General features: G+C 49.7%; 2 protein-coding genes across 7 annotated transcripts in view; one reads left to right on the top strand and one right to left on the bottom strand.

Moving 5' to 3' along the window:
* TVP23A (trans-golgi network vesicle protein 23 homolog A) overlaps positions 1-16641 on the top strand; it is an 87158-nt gene extending 70517 nt beyond the window's left edge. The window contains exons 9-10 of one of the 4 annotated variants that reach the window (XR_001828512.2): positions 610-813; positions 1072-1942. The gene's annotated coding sequence lies outside the window, so the exon portion shown is untranslated. Of the gene's footprint in view, positions 1-609; positions 1943-2304; positions 2328-16623 lie in introns of those variants that run through there. The other 3 variants (XM_037742510.1, XM_037742511.1, XM_017539944.2) reach the window with 3 other exon arrangements.
* The window catches only part of NUBP1 (nucleotide binding protein 1), a 20438-nt gene extending 2189 nt beyond the window's left edge, over positions 1-18249 (bottom strand). The window contains exons 1-9 of one of the 3 annotated variants that reach the window (XM_017539939.2): positions 18024-18246; positions 17841-17945; positions 14614-14747; positions 10076-10144; positions 6994-7026; positions 6149-6239; positions 5309-5463; positions 2686-2796; positions 1958-2060 (exon numbers count right to left, since the gene is read on the bottom strand). In XM_017539939.2, the coding sequence (XP_017395428.1) occupies positions 1958-2060; positions 2686-2796; positions 5309-5463; positions 6149-6239; positions 6994-7026; positions 10076-10144; positions 14614-14747; positions 17841-17945; positions 18024-18042 (820 nt within the window). In that variant the 5' untranslated portion in view covers positions 18043-18246. Of the gene's footprint in view, positions 1-1957; positions 2061-2685; positions 2797-5308; positions 5464-6148; positions 6240-6993; positions 7027-10075; positions 10145-14613; positions 14748-17840; positions 17946-18023 lie in introns of all 3 variants that reach the window. The other 2 variants (XM_037742509.1, XM_017539941.2) reach the window with 2 other exon arrangements.
* Positions 18250-20222: the final 1973 nt, after the last annotated feature.

The raw sequence follows: 20222 nt of genomic DNA, 5'->3' as shown, positions 1-20222 counted from the left end.
TCCAGCAGACTGAGGTGCTCCAACAGACTGACACACTCCAGCAGACTGAGATGCTAAAAAGTAGAGTACACTGAGGTGCTCCAGCAGGCTGACACACTCCCGTGAGCCGAGATGCTCCAGTAGGCTGAGATCGTGCTCCTGTGGGCTAAGGTGCACCTTTGGGCTGCGATGCTCCTGTGGGCTGAAGTGCTCTTGAGGGTTGGGATGCTCCAGTAGGCTGAGATGCTCCAGTGGGCTCAGATGCTCCTTCAGGCTGGGATGCTCCCATGGGCTGAGATGCCCTTGAGGGTTGGGATGCTCCAGTAGGCTGAGATGCTCCTGTGGGCTGAGGCGCTCCTTTGGGCTGGGATGCTCCTGTGGGCTGAGAAGCTCCTGTGGGCTAAGATGCTCTTGGGAGCTGGGATATTCCCGTGGGCTGAGATGCTCTTGAGGGCTGGGATGCTACCTTGGGCTGAGATGCTCTTGACTGCTGGGATGCTCCCTTGGGCTAAGATACTTCCATGGGCTGAGATACTCCTGTGGGCTTAGATGCTCTTGCGGGCTGATATGTTCCTTCCCCCACTCCTTCATCATGGGCTAATGCTCTCCCTTGTCATTTTTTTCCCACAGAAGTTTCCCCTGACAAATGTCCTGTCCATCAATCCCATCTCGTCAGAGCTGACCTGTGGCAGAGGTGCAAGCTGGCAGGAATGGCTGTGCCCCGGCTGCTGCAAGCTCCCCACCCAGTCACATCCATTCATGCGGCCTGCCTGCCTCCAGGGACCTTTGAGGGCAGCTCTCAGCACCACTTCTGGTCACTGCAAAAGCTGCCTGGTGAGTGTTTTATAATGCTGGGGAAGGCTGAGAAAGCAGCTATACTTTTCTATATTTTGTCGGGGAAATCACATGCCAGAGAAGCATTTAGGGATGTGGGAAGAAGGGAAGAAGGAGTTTGGGACCCAGCCTCCCGGGTGCAGGGGGTCTCTGGGGTTTTCCAGGGCCGTTCCCATCCTCCGAGTGTTCCTCGCACCCCTTCCCCACTTCCTCATGGCAGCCGCCCCAGCACTGTCCTGGCTCCCGCTTTCTGTGCAGCCCCTTGGCAGTCCTGTCCATGCCTCGTGGCTTCAACACTTGCCTGCATGGACACAAACCAACCTCTCCTGACTGACCCCAGAGCCTGCTGACAACCTGAGCCCCCTCACCTCTCAGCCGCAGCACCCCTGAGGGCCCGGCCTGGCTCCTGCTTCACTGTCTCTGAGGGACGGACCCTCCTCCGGGTGGCTTGTACCGGCAGTGGGGACAACTTCGACCATCAGATCCTGTCACTTTCTCTCTTGTGTGTCCCCTCCTTTCTACACCAACACCAGAACCCAGGGCCTTATCCTGAACTCTGACCGCAGGGCAGCCACCCTTGTGCCTCCTGATCCCAGGCACGGGACACTGACACTCAGTGATGATGACACTTAGCCGTTTCCCACAGGCTCCCATTCTCCCCTTGAGCTCCCCATGCAGGCCTGGCCCTCCGCCAGGGCACCCCAGATGGCCTCCGCTCTCCCCGCCTCCAGGCTCCCACCCTCCAACCCTCCTCACAAATACTCGGCCTCCACCCTCCCCCCGGACCATTCTGGGAACGTGGCCCCGGCTCACAGGTCAGTGATCTGTGTCCCCTGGAGCCACCCCTCTACTGAGCGCCCTCCTCAGTCCCCTGCCACCACCGCCCTCACCAACTTCTAGCCTGTTCTTACAGGCCTCACCCATTTGCCTGAGGCCTGCTTGCTCCCGCTGCCTACCCGCAGGGGTCTCGGCTTTTCTCCCGGAGGCCTCTAGGGGTGCCAGCTGGAGGGTGGGTCTGGCTCCAGTGCCCCACTGACCTTCTTCCTTCCATCATCCCTCTCCGTAGCTACCCGCTGTCATGCCTGACCCATGACTGTGGGACTGACCGAGGAGTGAGGTCCCGCCCCATGCCGGGGTCACCCACCTATGAGTGGATCCAGGGGCACTCTGCCGAGGAGAGGGACCTCCAGGTCCTTGCACATGAGCTCCGCGCCCCCAGTCGTGGGAGGGAATATCTGAGATTCTTTCTGCAAGGCAAATTCAAAGGGGAGGAAACATGATTTTCTTGCAGAGTCACCAGGATGGACCGCATTTTTTTTTTTCCTGAGATAGAGTTACGCTCTGTCACCTAGGCTGGAGTGCAATGGCACAATCCTGGCTCACTACAACTTCCACCTCCCCAGTTCCAATGATTCTCCTGCCTCAGCCTCCTGAATAGCTGGGATTACAGGCACCCACCACCGTGCCTGGCTAATTTTTTTGTATTTTTAGTAGAGATGGGGTTTCACCATGTTGGCCAGCCTGGTCTCAAACTTTTGACTTCAGGTGACGCACCCACCTTGGCCCCCCAAAGTGCTGGGATTACAGGCGTGAGCCACCACACCCAGCCTGGATGGACTACATTTTAAAGAAACTTACACACACACACACACACACACACACACACACACACACACAAGCTTAGTTTGAATGTGAAACACTTAACACCAAAAGAACTTTCCTTTAGTCAACAGAAAGGGGTTTTAATTATGATTCCAATTCCCAAAATGCCAGGGAAAGCAGAAACCATTTGCAGGGCACCCTTCTGACTGTTTCCTCAACCATGAAGGCAGCATCTTGTTCAGATCGCCTGGCAGCCCCACGCACCCTCACCTTGCACTTAGGACAGATGAAGCCACTCATGTTCTCCACCACCCCGATGATGGGCAGCTTCACCTTTTGGCAGAAGTTGATTTCTTTCCGGACATCCTGGAGGGACACCTCCTACGAAGGTGAAGAGATCAGTGATTCCAGCATCAAAGTGCGAGAAAGGGAACGTCCGTGCACCCAAGGGGGTGGCTGCAATGCAGTAGATCTGCTATCGTGACGCCTTAGAGGTTTCTGCCCTGGTATGGTTTGATTCTGTGTCCCCATCCAAATCTCATCACGAATTGTAATCCCCACAATCCCAACGTGTTGAGGGCAGTACCTGGTGGGAGGTGACTGGATCATGGGGGCGGTTCCCCCCATGCTGTTCTTGTGATAGTGGGTCTTCATGAGATCTGATGGTTTCATAAATGTTTCACAGTTCCTCCTACACCCTGTCTCTCTCACTGCTGCCACTGTGTATCATGCGCCTGCTTCGCCTTCTTCCATGATTGTATGTTTCCTGAGGCCTTCCCAGCCATGTGGAACTGTGAGTCAATTAAACCTCTTTCCTTTATAAATTACCCAGTTTCAGGCAGTTCTTTACAGCAGTGTGAAAATGAACTAAAACCTGACCCCGCCAAATCCATATTTATTTAGTGCCTACTAGCGCTAAGCCCTGTTTGTTTGAGGTGCTATTTACTTCCCACACAGCCAAATCGCAAGAAATAAATTTGAAAGAAAATGACTTCTTATTTTTAGAGACAGGAACTCACTCTGTTGCCCAGGCTGGAGTGCAGTGGCACAATCATAGCTCACTGCAGCCTCGACCTCCTGGGCTTACACAATCTTCCTGCCTCAGCCTCCCGAGTAGCTAGGACTATAGGCATATGCTACTCCACCTGTCTAGCTTTTTAATTTTTTGTAGAGATAGGGTCTTGCTATGTTGTCCAGCCTGGTCTTAAACTCCTGGTCTGAAGTGATCTTCCTGCCTTGGCTTTCCAAAGTGTTGGGATTACAGGCGTGAGCCACCATGCCTATCTGAAAATGACCTTTTAACACATCTCCACGCTCCATGTCCTAAATATATTCAGCCTGAGTGTGCACTGTTTTCTAGACCAGAGCTTGGCAAACCCCAGCCTGCAGACTGAATCTGGCTGGTTTTATAAATCAAGTTCCATTGGAACCAGCCATGCCCATCGCTCTAGGCACTGCCTGTGGCTGCTTCACTCCACAGTGGCACAACTGAGGAGCTGTGACAGGGGCCATGGGGTCCGCAAAGCCTACTTACTATCTGGCCCTTTACAGGAAAGTTTGCTGATCCCTGATCTAGACAGATAATTGTGAACACAAACAACTTTATGGACTAAAAAGAAATAGGGAGTATTGCCCAACGTGGACAACGCCACATTCCCTTCTGAACTCTGAGTTTTTAGTTTGATTACTGCGCATGAACAGCGCTCAGTAGCTACCTGTTTTCCCCAGTTCACATTATCATAGATCCCTGTGCCCAAGAACTGCTGTGACTTGGTCACTGTCAGGTGTAGTAACTCCTTAGCACCTGTGGCTTCACCACTCACGTGAGCTCAAAAGACTTGCAGCTTTGGGCCTGTTTTTTTCCTGACATACATGTTTGACTCCCGGCACTAAGGCTGGGATGCAGAGGAAGAGGCATTCAGCTAGAAAGTCACTGGGCTGCAGCTCAGTCTCTCATTTGTTTTTTATTTTTTTTGAGACGGAGTCTCGTTCTGTTGCCCAGGCTAGAGTGCAGTGGCGTGATCTCGACTCACTACAACCCTGACTCCGGGGTTCAAGTGATTGTCCTGCTTCAGCCTCCCAAGTAGCTGGGATTACAGGTGCCCGCCACCACACCGGGCTGTATTTTTTGGTAGAAACAGGGTTTTGCCGTGTTGGCCAGGCTGGTCTTGAACTCCTGACCTCAAGTGACCTGCCCGGCTTGGCCTCCCAAAATGCTGGGACTACAGACATGAGCCACTGTGCCTAGCACCAACCACTCTGTTCTGCTCCGTCATGTGCCCCATGTCCCCTCTCTGCAGAGTGCCAAAATGGACATGAATCCTATCACCATTTTCTGACCCAGACACCCTTCCCATGGCCGCTGGGCCTGCCACTGCACTGGCTGAGCCCTCATGAGTGTGTCTGGCACCTGTGTTCCTCAAGGTCTCACTCTGTTGTGGTGGCTGGGGTGCATTGGCGTGATCGTGGCTCATGGCAGCCTCCTCTCCCCGGGCTCAAATGATCCTCCCACCTCAGCTTCCCGAGTAGCTGGAACTCGAGGTGCGAGCTATGACGTCTGGCTAATTTTAAAATACTTTTTGGAGAGATGGGGTTTCACTATATTGTTCAGGCTGGTCTTGAACTCCTGGGCTCAAGCGATTCTCTCATCTCAGCGTCCCAAAGTCCTGGGATTACAGGTATGAACCACTGTGCCCAGCTGACATTTTTAACAAGAGATTTTGCAGATCTGCATTGAATGCGGCTGTGGAATACACACCGGGAAGAACCTTGGTGAGACCAGGGTATCAGAGCCTTGCAGGAAGGAAGCCTTGCAGGAAGGAAGCCTTGCAGGAAGGAAGCCTTGCAGTGTGGAGCACAGTTTGGACCCAGCTCCACCTGGGAGCCTGCTCACCTGGGGAGTGGTGATTATCACTGCTCCGTCGATGTGTGCCGCGGCCAGGTACTGGATGACAGAAAGGTGTTCATCCGATGTCCCAGGTGGGGTGTCCACAATGAGGTAGTCCACCTCTCCCCAGTCCACATCTCGGAGGAACTGCTTGATCATGCCTAGAAAGAGGAATCGCAGGGGATGCTCATTTTTTCTTTATTTATCTGGCTCCATATTTCAGTAGTGCTGAGGCTGAGGAAGCTCGTCCTGATAACAGTTTCACATTATTACCCTAAGTCTCAGTACCAGATCAACCTGCTGTTGATCTCACCTCTCTGACCCAAATAAGCCACAATGAAACCACGATAAAAATAATTTCGGGGTTCTATACTGGCATGACCTCTGCTCACTGCAACCTCTGCCTCCTGGGTTCAAGCGATTCTCCTGCCTCAGCCTCCCGAGTAGCTGGGATTACAAGTGCACGCCGCCATACCCAGCTAGTTTTTTATGTTTTTGGTAGAGACGGGGTGTCACCATGTTGGCCAGGTTGGTCTCAAACTCCTGATCGCAGGTGATTTGCCCACCTCGGACTCCCAAAGTGCTGGGATTACAGGTGTGAGCTACGCCACCTGGCCAGGGTTCTATAGCTTTTGAGGAGAAAAACTCACAGCAGATACTTATATAAGGGAAAACGGGTATTTCAATGAGTTCTTTTCAACCCGTGAAGAAGAGGCAATGGATGCTTAAAAACAATACACTGTGAGGCCCAGCAGGCTGAGACTGGCAGGACAGGGTGCAGATGAGGCCAAGAGCCACGGCGCTCAAGGAAGGATGTGAGAAACAAAAAAAGGCAGAGTGGCAAACCGTTTTTCTTGGGTCCCCTCCAGATAACAGCGTCATCAGGACTGCTGAGCAGGAAACCCACTGACATCACCCCCAAGTTGTCTTCCATGTACTGGAGAGGGAACAGAGGGAGGGCAAGACACACTTTACTCAAAACCATGCAGTGAGGCCCTCCCCCAGGTCTTCTGTCTGAGCTCTCACTGAAAAAACCATTGTCAGGACAAAACATCATGTGACCTATGAGCACATCCACTCTTTGCATCCTAAATCATTTTTGGAAAAAAAAAAAAGAAGAGTACCACGTTAGGGGATTTGAAAGAGGCACTGTATGTCCATGGGCTGCGATGACAGGGAACTCAGCTAATGTAAGTAAATGTCACCTCCTTAACTCTGTGTCTTTTTTTTTTTTGTTTGTTTTTTTTTTTTGAGATGGAGTCTAGCTCTGTTGCCCAGGCTGGAGTGCAGCAGCGTGATCTTGGCTTACTGCAGCCTCTGCCTCCTGGGTTCAAGCAATTCTTCTGCCTCAGCCTCCCAAGTAGCTGGGATTACAGGTGGGTACCACCATGCTAATTTTTGTATCTTTAGTAGAGATGGGGTTTCACCACGTTGGCCAGGCTGGTCTCCCTGGTGGTTCAGTTACATATTACTACTTTTGTGCTATGACAGCAGGGAATGCAGGCGCACATGCTAAAAGTCTTTACTGTCCTTCACTTTACGGAAAAAATCTGCCAATCACTGGTTTTAATCGCATCCTTTGTGCCTCGGAAAGTGCCCCAATAAATACCCTGGACTGACAAACCATAAACCCATTATGTTCACACAACCACACACTACTGTGAAAATAAGGGAAAGAGGTGAAAACTTACCACTGGAGACCAGCCCGAGCCACTCTGGTGAACCTGTGTGAACATGAGCACCGATGTTCATTTGTAGAAATCATGTACCCTGGTCACATTTCACGCACAAGTTGCGCAAAGAAGACAGCTTTATAAAATACAATTCGTTGTCTTATGTGGTACCATGAAATTCCTAAAAGGAGGTGAACAGCTGGGGCGTTGATAATAAAGATGCAACTCAACTCCCTTTGTGCCCCAAGCTGGGTTATTTGGAAACTCTGCTTGGGTGTCTAGATAGGGAACCAAAAGTTCAAATATGACGTTGTGTCTAAGGTATTTTAAAAGAGTGATAAAAATCGGCTAGCACTGTTAAGAAAATGCAGGTACCTGTGAAGCAATGAGATGGTTTTTGTAAAAGCACAGGAGTGAAGCGAATGACCTCCAGTGAAACAGCTGATTCAGAACCCGCCAGTCGCTGCCCCCAAGGGAACGGGCTGAGGGGGGGGTCAAAGGGTAGCTCCCTGGGGCAACTTCAAGATTCAGACATCTTCCTTCCAGTAGGCATCCAGCAGCACCCAAAGTGCATACTGCAAGTCTATTTTTCTTAATGAAGCCTTACTTTTCTCAATGGATTTACTGAGACACGATTTATAGACAGTAAGACTCACCCACTGAATGTGTCGAACTGAGTGGCTTTCTGCACAGTCACAAGTGTGCAGCCCTCACCACAATTTAATTTTTATTTTTGAGATGGAGTCTCGCCCTGTCGCCCAGGCTGGAGTGTGGTGGTATGATCTTGGCTCACTGCAACTTCCACCTCCCAAGTTCAAGTGATTCTCCTGCCCCAGCCTCCCAGGTAGCTGGGATTACAGGTGCCTGCCACCATGCTCAGCTAATTTTTGTAGTTTTTTGTAGAGACAGCGTTTCACCATGTTGGCTAGGTTGGTCTCAAACTCCTGATCTCAAGTCATCCACCCACCTTGGCCTCTCAATGTGTTGGGATTACAGGCGTGAGCCACCATGCCTGGCCACCACAATTTTGGAACATTTTCATGACCCTAGGAAGAATCTCTATAGCTATCACCCCTCAGCTATCGCCCCTCCAGTATCTCTCACATCCTCCCAGCCGTAGGGGACCCCTAATCTACTTTCTCTCTCTGTGGACTGACCTACTCTACACAGTTCATGTAAGTGGAATCATACAACATGTGGTCCTCTGTGCCTGACTTTGAAGTTCTATTAAAAGAAACCCAACAAGACCATTCATTCATGTTTATACTCGTTGGCTAAGTCCACTTATCTTAAGAGTTAGGGTAAACAGGATGATCCAATCTTCTCCATTATTGGAGAAGAAAATGGTGAAACTTCTGTTTTACTTTATTTTAAAATTTCTATTTCTATGAAATACTTATGTGTGATGACAGTACCTTATACCCTCACTGGGGCTTGTGCTACCATATCCCTGGGGATATGTGACCAAGCCTCAAGGAGTGACATTGCTCTCCTTCCCTACTCCCTCAGAAGCAAACCCAAAGGCCTTAGAAGTGCCTGGAAGGGGCCGGGCACGGTGGCTCATGCCTGTAATCCCAATACTTTGGGAGGCTAAGTAAGGTGGGTGGATCACAAGGTCAGGAGTTTGAGACCAGCCTGGCAAAAATGGTGAAACACCATCTCTACTAAAAATACAAAAAAACTAGCCGGGCATGGTGGCATCTGCCTGTAGTCTCAGCTATTCAGGAGGCTGAGGCAGGAGAATCACCTGAACTCTGGAGGTGGACGTTGCAGTGAGCCAAGATTGCGCCACTGCACTTCAGCCTGGGCAATAAAGGGAGACTCAGTCTCAAACAAAAACAAAACAAAACAAAACGAAATGTGCCTGCAAGGCCTGGCCCCATCGGCCTCGGGCCACCCTCCAGCCCCTCTGGTTACTCCACTCAGGACCCAAGGACACCCAGCTTCAGGGGCCTACGCACTTGCTCCGTTAGTGCAGAATGCTCTTCTCCCAGCTCTCCCCTCCTGTCATCCTCTGCTCAAATGCTACCCCTCAGTGAGGGCACCTTTGACCACCCCTCCCAAACAGCAGCCCTCTGACCCTGCCCTACTGTCTATACCCTCACTCTGGCTTGGTTTCCTATTACCTAGCATCTGTCCTCCCCCACTCAGATGGGGGTCTTTACAGGCCTTGTTTACTACTGAATCCTCAGCACAGGATTAACGCATCCCTGTCACTAATTAAAGAAAGAAGCACCCTTGAGACTGTTGGGACATCCCAGCACCCCCAGCCCCAGCTTCCATGCACTGCCCGTGGGGGAATCCTCTCTTGGAGAGCTTCTTGCTAGCAAGAAGCCAGCAACTACATAGACTGCTACGGCCCTGCCCCCAGTCTGCATCGCTCACCCACCCTGCAGTCTCAGTTCCCCAGGGGAGACCACAAGGGCAGAAATATTCCCTTGCTTCCAGGGTACAGAGCCTTAGCAAGCCCCGGTCTAATGTTCCCAGTCAGAGCTAAATTTCCGTGTCTCACTTCCGCATTTCACTGGCTCTTTTTTTTTTCCCTTCCCTCTGAGAAGGCGTCGAAACCAATGCTTCTCGAATGGTGTAGATGGACTTCATAGATACTCCCGGCTCCTCAAAACACACAGTTGTTAAAGGCGACAGATGGACTACTGAGCACGTATCTCAGCTCATCAGGCCCACATAAACATTTATGGGCCAGGCGCGGTGGCTCATGCCTGTAATCCCAACACTTGGGAAGGCTAAGGCAGGCGATCACTGGAGGTCAAGAAGTGGAGACCAGCCTGGCCAACATAGTGAAACACCGTCTCTATCAAAAATACAAAAATTAGCCAGGCATGGTGGCACACCCCTGTAGTCCCAGCTGCTCGGGAGGCTGGGGCACGAGAATTGCTTGAACCCAGGAGGCGGAGGTTGCAGTGAGCTGAGGTCGCGTAACTGCAGTCTAGCCTGGGCAGCACAGACTGTCTCAAAAACAAAAACAAACAACAACAAAGCATTTATGGGCTCTGCATACCTGTTTGTTTACGTCTGACAGTGCAGTGCTACCGAGTTTGCCTTAAGAGAACAATTTCCTGAGTTCTGTAACCACTATTACCTGCTCTCCTTCCAAGCCCATTATCTTGGGAATTGATGGCCCACATATATCGATGTCTAGAAGAGCAATCTAGGGAGCAAGAAGAGACCAAAGTGGTTACATAACTGAACCCACAAACCAGACAGAAACCGGGTCAAACTTGGAGCCATTGGATTCTCCTGAGGGAAAGTCGTAACGCTGATCTCAAGGTTCATAAACACTGACGCCCCTGGTTCCCTACCCCTCAGCCTGGCTCAGCTCCTTGAGGGTGATCTTACAGACCTGGGTGTCAGGTCACTTGGAGGCTTGGGCCCAGACCATTTACTGAGCTCTGGCTGGAGAAGACAGGGAAAGGGGCCTAGTGCCTTTTTGGATTGTGTGACAGAATGGGTGGGACAGCCAAGCGAGAGCCATCTTGGAGCCACCTTAAACAGCAATTCTTTGCTCATCCCCTCACCAAGCCTTGCTCTCTGCATCTTAAATATTTCTCAAACTCATCCTATTTGTTGAGGAGTCTCAGATGCAAGCATTTAAGCACACTATGAATATATTAAAAAAATATATTGGGGACTGGGCGCAGTGGCTCACATCTGTAGTCCTAGCACTTTGGGAGGCCGAGATAGTCATGTGCCTAGATGGTATCATTACCTCTTGCTTACAGAGGAGGAAACTGAGGTTCAGAGGGGACCAGTTCAATAAGCGAGGAACAGAGCTGGAACATAAACTGAGGTCTTCCAGCCCCAACCAGGACTCTTTCCAGTATGCCACGGGGCCTGCTGTGGAGGACCAGAGTGGAACCCGAACCAAGCCCTGTTTTCCTTTGATCCTGAAGGTAAATGACTGTTTAGGCTAAACTTTCAAAATGGAAACTTAAAGTAAGATAGAAACCTGGAAAAGCTCTTTGCTTGTGACTCGGGTGCAGCGTCACGCGACCTCTTCCATCCTAAGCCTTCCCCTCTGATACAAGAGGTCTGAGATGGCTTTCGGGAACCTTCTGAGAACAGGGCTGGTACTCATCTTGAAAGCTGCAGTGACTCAGAGCCAAAGTGCTGCACCTCCGGGTCACTTTTTAACTTGCCCCCAATTAGTTTCTTGCCTCCCTCTTCAATCCTCTCAACAAGCCCAGCCTCCTACTTCCTCTGCACCCAGTGCTGTCTCAAACCTGTACGGGGCTGGCGGTGGGGAGCACCATCCATAGACCAGTGCTGGCCTCAGGCGCCCTCTATGGGGCCATCTGAGGAACACAGCAGAGTGACGACATGGGAAAACCTGACTTGCTCTCTCAGGACCTTGATACTTGGGACTGATGTGTCAATGATCCATGGGGAAATGACACCATCACTATCAATGACTATGATAGAGACATTCTTCGATATTCTCAGGTTTGTAGCTACTCTGTCTCCATGCCCTTCCTTCAGGGAACAATTTCCTCAGTTCCCTTTAGAGGAAGTTCACTCTCTTGCGGAGTGAAACTTGCGCGAAATGATGTAAGGATGCCAGAAGAAGATCAAGCGCACTCACTCCCGTGGCAGGCCCGAGAGGCTGCTGACAGGCTCCTGCTACCCAGATGGCCAGGGTGGCCCTGTGTCCTGTCTCTTCAGACTTCCTGTTGATCCTATTACTCCCCCGAAATCTGTCCAACTAATTCTGCTTAGGTTAGGCCAGATAAGCAAAGCTGAGCAATGTGCCTGCATTCCTCCACACCAGTACTTCTGGGCCTGTGTTTGCAGCTGATAGGAAGAGGCAGCATTTGCTGCAGAAGGCAGAGGGATGGGGATGCCACAGGGCTCTCAGGACCCAAAGCGTCTCCTTTACCCAGCACCCCAAACTGCACCTAATGAGGACGGTAGGGGAAGAGGGGTTTAGTCCCAACTTTCTTTTTTTTTGAGATGGAGTTTTGCTCTTGTTGCCCAGGCTGGAGTACAATGGCGTGATTTCGGCTCACTGCAACCTCCGCCTCCCAGGTTCAAGGGATACTCCTGCCTCAGCCTCCTGAGTAGCTGGGATTATAGGCATGTACCACACCTGGCTAATTTTTTTTGAATTTTTAGTAGAGACGCGGTTTCTCCATGTTATCAGGCTGGTCTCAAACTCCCGATCTCAGGTGATCGGCCCGCCTTGGCCTCCCAAAGTGCTGGGATTACAGGCGTGAGCCACTGCGCCCAGCTCCCAACTTTTAGTCCTTGCACAATTTGCTTCTGCTCTCTAAGCCTCGGTTGTTCAGGCTTTTGATATGTGAGACGAGTACTCCAATGTCACCAAGGCCCCTTCCTGCTCTGCAGTCCCAAGTCCCACAGGATAGCCTTGCATAGTCAGTCCCGAAACACCCAGTACTGACCTTGGAATGATAGTTAGCCTTTCAGATCACAAATGTTTCATTTGTGGTGGCCAAGTGTGGTGGCTCAAGCCTGTATTCGCAGTGCTTTGGAGGCTGAGGCAGGCAGATCACCTGAAGTCAGGAGTTCAAGACCAGCCTGGCCAACATAGTAAAACCCCGTCTCTACTAAAAATACAAAAATTATCTGGGTGTGGTGGTGGGCACCTGTAATCCCAGCTACTTGGGAGGCTGAGGCAGGAGAATCGCTTGAACCCTGGAGGTGGAGGCTGCAGTGAGCCAAGATAACACCAGGGCACTCCAGCCTGGGCAACAGAGCAGCGCTCTGTCTCAAAAAAAAAAAAAAAAAAAAAAAAAAAAGGTTAATTTATGCAAGTTGATGACTTGTTGGTTATTCATGGTTTTTGAAGTAGGTCTCACTCTGTTGCCCAGGCTGGAGTGCAGTGACACAGTCATGGCTCACTGCAGCCTTGACTTCCCAGGCTCAAGTGATCCCTCTACCTCAGTCTCCTGAGTAGCTGGGACTACAGGTGCTCAACACCATGCCTGGCTAACTTTTTTTATTTTTTACTTTTTGTAGAGACAGGGGTCTTACTCTGTAGCTTAGGCTGGGAGCCGGTGACTTTTGCGGTGGAAGATGGTGTGTGACTCTTTGCCGTCTCGTGGCTCAGGCTTATGCTAGAGGCACCTCCTGCCTTCACTACAAGTTACACACTCCCTGGTCAGCCTGCGATTCGTCAGGGGTCTTTTCTAATTCTGTTCCCTCCTGAGCCAAGAATGGTATTCACATTTTTGAAATGTTTTTTGTTTGTTTGAGACAGGATCTCACTCTGTCGCTTAGGCTGAAGTATAGTGCTATGATCAAGATTCACTGCATCCTCTACGTTCCAGGCTTATGAAGCTATTCTCCTACCTCAGCCTCCCAAGAAGCTGGAACTGCAAGTGCTTGCCACCATGCCCAGCTAATTTTTGTGTTTTGTAGAGGTGGGGTTTTGCCATGTTGCCCAGGCTAGTCTTGAACCTCTGAATTCAAGGCATCCCTCTGCCTCGGCCTCCCAGAGCGCTGAGATTACAGGCATGAGCCACTGTGCTTGGCCTAAAATTGCAGTTTTTAAATTAGTACCTAAGTACCTACATATGATCCTTGATTTTCCCCACAAAGCCTAATAATATATTTCCTGTTGGCCCTTGTGGAAAACGTTTGCTAGCCCTTACAAGAGTTTATTAATTTCCACCCAAGTATACAGATGAGCATGAAAACTCAGATTACCCAGTGCTGCCCTCTGGATCTCAACTTTAATAAAAGGGGTTGTGGATAGCTAAGAACACACACTCGAGTCAGACAGCCCAAACTCAGGTTCTGGCTCCACCCGCACCACTCCTGTGACCATGGGCAGGTTACCAAGCTATTCTCCTGCCTCAGCATCTTGCTCTCTGCATCTTAAATGTAGTCCCCTGAGTAGCTGGGACTATAGGCACGCGCCACCCCGCCTGGCTAATTTTTGTATTATTAGTAGAGACAGAGTTTCACTATGTTGTCCAGGCTGTTCTTGAACTCCTGACCTCATGATCCACCCAACTCAGCCTTCTGAAGTGCTAGGATTACAGGCATGAGCCACTGCGCCCGGTTGATTTGGCCCATTGGCTATAGTTTGCAGGCCCCTGGCTTAGAGGAAAGCAAAAAGGGGTTATTACAGGGGAAAAAGAAACAAGAATGTAAGGTAACTATCCACATGCAAGGGGAGATGTACATCTGCTAGCCATTTTCTTGGCTAGAGAATCCAATGAAATGCTTCATTTCACTACTGGGCATTGCTTCTCTGCAGGGACTGAGATTCCAAAGAGGCCAATTCAATGTTTCCTTTGAGGCAGTCTTGTTCTGTGCACCAGGCTGGAGTACAGTAGCGCAATCTCGACTCAATGCAGCCTCTGCCTCCCGGGCTCAAGCAATTCTCATGGCTCATACTCCTGAATAGCTGAGATTACAGGCCTGCCCTACCACACCTAGGTAATATTTTGTATTTTTAGTAGAGACAGGGTTTTGCCGTGTTGGTGGGGCTGATCTCAAACTCCTGGCTTCAAGTGATCTGCCTATCTTCTTAGCCTCCCAAAGTGCTGGGATTACAGGCGTAAGCCACTGCGCCTGGCCTAGGAATCAGTTATTTAATAGCCACCACGACTCTCAGACAGAATGAGCATCTCCCAGTGGTTCCTGAGGTCTCACCTGTGTGTTTTCATCCTCTGCTAGGCCATGGGCAAGGTGGGCGCTGAATGTGCTTTTCCCAACACCGCCTTTCCCAGATAATACCAAGATTTTGTGTTTTACGGTCTTCATTTTCTCTTTGATTTCCTCTATAGCTGCAAAGAAAGCCAAAGTACAGGGGATGAGGTCCCTGACCAAACCTCAAATGTCACTCTTCTAGTCAACCAGGAAGAGCTAACTCCTAGTCCTAGTCCTGGGGCTGTTTAAAAGGATCCTCTGAAATACTTCTTCGTCAATGGTAGAAGTAAGTGCTAGGAAGAAAATAAGGCTCTTATCACATTTGAAGGTGTCTCATTTATTGGTTTACACGTTTGTGTCCCCCAACTAGAAGATACTTTCCACAAGGGGAGGGACTCTCTAAAGTTTTCAGTGCTGTATTCCTAGCTCCAGAAGAGAACTCTGCATACAGTAATGGTCCCTAACTTGGGGACAAAATCCCCCAGGGACATTTTGTAATGTCTGGAGACACTTTTTCTTTTTGGGACAGAGTCTCGTTCTGTTGCACAGGCTGGAGTCCACTCACTGCAACCTCTGCCTCCCGGGTTCAAGCGATTCTCCTGCCTCAGCCTCCCCAGTAGCTGGGATTACAGGCACCTGCCACCACACCCAGCTAATTTTTGTATTTTTAGTAAAGATGGTGTTTCTCTATGTTGGCCAGGCTAGTCTCAAACTCCTGCCTGACCTCAAGTGATCCACTTGCTTCGGCCTCCCAAAGTGTTGGAATTACAGGCGTGAGCCACTGTGCCCAGGCTGGAGACACTTTTCATTGTCACAGGAGAGGTACTGCTGGCATCTGATGGGTAGAGGTCAGAGATCATGCTAAATGTCCTATAATGCACAGGACACCTTCCCACAACAAAGAGTGATCCTGCCCCAAATGTCAACAGTGTCGAGGTTGAGAAACCCTGATAGACAGCAGGCTCTTACTAAGTACCTGTCAATGAAACTATCTTATTTCAAATCCTTAAAACAATACACGAGGTATAAAGGAAAATAAAACTCATGATGCCCCACTTTGAAATCCCAAAGTGGTGGTGTTACAGGCGTGAGCCACCACACCCGGCCTGTCTCCATTTTTGATGAGTGAACGTTAGGCCTGGAAACCTCCCAACACTGCTGTCCTCCTCCCCATCAACAGACAGCTATTACTTCCTAACCTGTGTCAAAGCATTCTACATTAACCAGACTCCTGAAAAAGGGCAAAGGCCTCATGCATCTCCATCGTGAGATGACGACCCTCACAAATTGCTCCTAAGGAACTTCTTTGCTGGCCCCTAAACCTTTGAAGATGAATATCCTCCGATAAATAAGGACATGTCAACTGTAACTTTCTTTAGGACTGTAAACTTAGCCTGACTCCTTGTGTGTTACTACGGTCTGTTAAATGTCACACTGACAATGTCCATTACAAGCTTCCCATGTGCTGAACAAAGACAGGATGATCCATCCTTCCTCTCCTCTCCTGAGACATCTGCCTCATGAAATCTTCCTTTACTTCCTCTTTTGAATTTTCACCTTATCTTCTGTATAGCACAGATATACCGGGCACTAATTAAAACCTGACAAGACATGACGACCTGTCTCAAGGCCTGCCACACTTTTTCCTGCGTGCTTTTTCCCCTTGTAACGAAATATATAAACATGATCCTCCTGGAACCTCTCCAGGGAGCAAAGGCCACAGACGTTTTGTGACTTGTGTTTTCCAGGGCACATCCTCAAGCTCTGGTTCAATAAACCTCCACTGGGAGAGACTTGGTTCAGTCTCTCCACTGGTTTGACAGAAGTAACTATTTTTCTCTTCATATATTTTTTTCCTTTGAGATAGGGTCTCACTCTGTCACCAGGCTAGAAGAGTGTAGTGGCATGATCTCAGCTCACTGTAACCTCCACCTCCTAGGTTCAAGCAATGCTCCCACCTCAGCCTCGAGAGTAGGCATGGACCACCACGCCCACTAATTTTTGTATTTTTAGTAGAGACAGGTTTCACCACCACGTTGGCCAGGCTGGTCTCGAACTCTTGACCTCAAATGATCCACCTGTCTCAGCCTCCCAAAGTGCTGGGATTACAGGCATGAGCCATCACACCCAGCTTGTTTCCATTGTTGATGAGGAACCAGAAGCTCAGAGAAGTTAGGATTATTGCTGATGGTCATACTACATGGACCCAGGAATCAAACCCAAGTCTGTCTTTGAACTCCTTCAATATTCTACCCCTTGGCAGGGCACAGTGGCTCACGCCTGTAATCCCGGCACTTTGGGAGGCTGAGGCAGGCAGATCACCTGAGGTCAGGAGTTCGAGACCAGCCTGGCCAACATAGTGAAGCCCCATCTCTACTAAAAATACAAAAATTAGCTGGGCATGATGGGGGTGCCTGTAGTCCCAGCTACTCAGGTCGCTGAGGGACAAGAATTGCTTGAACCCGGGAGGCGGAGGTTGCACTGAGCTGAGATCACACCACTGCACTCCAGCCTGGGCTACACAGCAAGACTCCGTCTGAAAAAAAGAGAAGGCGGCGGGAAAGATTCTCCCTCTGCATCCTGTTCTTTAAGGTCCTGAGCAGGCTCCCAGAGTCCTCCCATCCTCGAATCTGTGCTTCACAGCACTTGAAGTTGTGGTGGTTTGGTTGCTAGCTCACGTGTTTATGTTTCCAGTGTTAAGCTAAACTCCACCAGGGCAGTGACCACGCCTGATCCCCAGCCGTGTCGCCAGGACAGCAGGATACCTACGAGGCGATCAACACATTTCCGTTGAATGAAAGGAACAATCACTCCTTAAAAGCAAGAAAATTGTATCTAGAAAGTAGCCGGCAGAGCCAGGATTTAAGTCCGAGAACTCCCTGACTTCGGAGCTTATCCCGTTTTCTCCGCGGTCGGTTAGTGCCACTCAAACCTCTGGCCCGGATACTCTTAGTAACGTGCGTTCCAACTCTGCGCCAGTGTCCGCCCTCCATCCGTGCCACTGCCTTCGCTACCGCCTTTTAAAGGCCTCGTCCCTGTCACTCGAAGCTCCGCCCTCACCCTGCCTAATTTCCACGGCCCACCCCCTCTGGGCCCCACCCCTCTCCATACACAATACCGTCTAGTCCGCCCCTGTCACTCATTCTGCAGATCCCGCCCCCTCCCTCCATGCTCCGCCTCTTCCGGGCCTGGGCCTCTCACTTCCTGTTGAGGCCTTGCCCCTTTCTCACCTGGGTCTGGAGTGGCCCCCGCTCCAGAAGCGCACAGCCGCTGGTTGGGGCATCCCTGACATGAAGCCCCTCGGCCCGCCTGGGCGCTGTCGGCCCCTGGACAGTCTGCGCAGAGACAAGACCACAGTTAGAGCAGCTCGCGACACTTTCGCCCCACCACCTACGCCCCCTCCGCGAGCTCACCGTGAGGTACCTCCTCCATTCCGTCGCCTTTGCCGCCTTCGTGGTCACCGGAACCCGCTGTCGCGCATTTCCGCCTTACGAGCACTATCTGATTCTCGGGCCGCGCAAAATAAGTCTCGGAAAGAGAGGGCTGTGCGCACGCGCGAACTGTGGGCCGAGAGACTCGGACTCTCTTGTGTTCCTTTACCGCGATTTCCTATCATAAATACTCCCGCAGTGCATCTCCTAAGAACAAAGGGATTGTTCGTGACCTCAGGGCCATTTTCATACCCAAGAGATGTAACATCGATGCAGTACTGTTAGCCAGTAGACAATTTATATTCCAATTTCAGTTGTTCGAAGTAAGACCCCCGTCCCATCCTGGATTCATTCATTGGCTGGAGTTAGGTCTTTTCGGTGTCCTTTAATTCAGATTAATTCTTCCTTTTATAGGGGGAGTCTCATCGCATTGATAATTTCGACGGGTCCAGAGCACTTATTTTATAGAATATTCCGTAATCTTGATTTGTCTAATCCTCCCATCCTTCCTGCCCCATAATTAGATTCAGGTTAATTTTTTTTCCCCCCTGTGGAACACACTGGATAATGTCAGTTTGTCCCGTTTTTGGTTATGTGAAGTTTGATCGTTTGGTAAAGGTGGTGTCTGCCCTATTGCTCCAGTGAATGGTGCCCTCTTCTGTTTGTAATTAAGTACTCTCTGCGGCGATGCACTGAAAGACCATGTGACCACTTTCTCTATCAGCCTTTCACTGAGTGATTTTAGTAGCATTGAGATATATATATATATATATATATATATATATATGAAACTATAGTTAGATATATATATTATAATATTCATTATATACCCTCTTTTCTTTTTTTGGAGACTTGCTATGGATTCCTGGATTTTTTTTTTTTTTTTGTCTTTTATAATAAATTGTTATTATTTTTTCTGGCCAATATTTCCTCCTCAAATGTGGCCAGTGAATCCTCTTCAAGACAGTTATGTTCTTTGGACACGAATTCAACTTTTTTGAGCATTTTCTTGCTTTCTGATACAGTAAGATATTTCCATCATCCCTTCTCCCTGCTGCAGTCATTTCTTTGGGAAGTCGTGGTTACTTTTAACAGACAACAGTTCAGAAACCAAGATCTGGATACCACAAGTGCTCACTGCTATGCGAGTATCATTACTCACAGGTTTGTTGGCCCCTGGAATAGTAATGAGTGAACAAACTTTGCCTGGCCCCAGACACTAAGAATATGGAAACATTTATTAAAAAGCAATGTATCACCAGGCGCGGTGGCTCACGTCTGTAATCCCAGCACTGTGGGAGGCTGAGGCGGATGGATCACCTTAGGTTGAGGTTCGAGACCAACCTGACCAACATGGAGAAACCCTGTCTCTACAAAAATTGGCTGAGCATGGTGGCACATGCCTGTAATCCCAGCTACTCGGGAAGCTGAGGTGGGAGAATTGCTTGAACCCAGGAGGCGGAGGTTGTGGTGAGCCGAGATTGTGCCATTACACTCCAGCCTGGGCAACGAGAGCGAGACTCTGTCTCAAAAAACAGCGATAACAAAATAAAACAAAAAAGCACTGTATCAGTTGCCTGTCACTACCACTAAGTATAACCAGCATTTTGTAGAATAGTCGCTCTTTGCCCGTTACCATCTTTGTGTTTTCATGTGAATTGTCTAATATATGTCCTTTCACAGTTCTACTGTTTACATTTGTGGATGAGGAAACTGAGGCTCAGAGCAGTTAAACTACTTTCCTGACATCACATGACTGGTAGCAGGGGAACCAGGTTGATAAACCTGGTCTGTCCGGCTGCAGAGCCCGCATTTAGTAACACATGGTCTCAGCCACTGGGTTAGAAGCCCGTGATTGCAAACTAACCTGGCCCCTCCCACCTGGAGCCCAGTCTGGTCTTGAGAAGAGGACCAGAGTGATGGGACATCATCAAAGGCCTGGAGAACAGAGAGAAAGTCACCTATCAGGTAGGCACTGTTGTCATTTCTATTTTACAGGTGATAAGACGGCTGTAACGATTTACTCGCCCACAGTGAGAGGCAGTAAAGAGCAGAACTGGGTGTTTCACAAAATCTGATACAGCACGTGGCTCCTAATCACTATAATGTACATTGGAGGGCAGGATGCAAGTTATTTTCCTTTTTATTTTTATTTATTTATTTTTGACGGAGTCTCACTCT

The sequence above is a fragment of the Cebus imitator genome, unplaced genomic scaffold (assembly GCF_001604975.1).
Source record: "Cebus imitator isolate Cc_AM_T3 unplaced genomic scaffold, Cebus_imitator-1.0 Scaffold122, whole genome shotgun sequence".
NCBI lineage: Eukaryota > Metazoa > Chordata > Mammalia > Primates > Cebidae > Cebus > Cebus imitator.
This window is presented reverse-complemented; position numbering and strand designations above follow the sequence as displayed.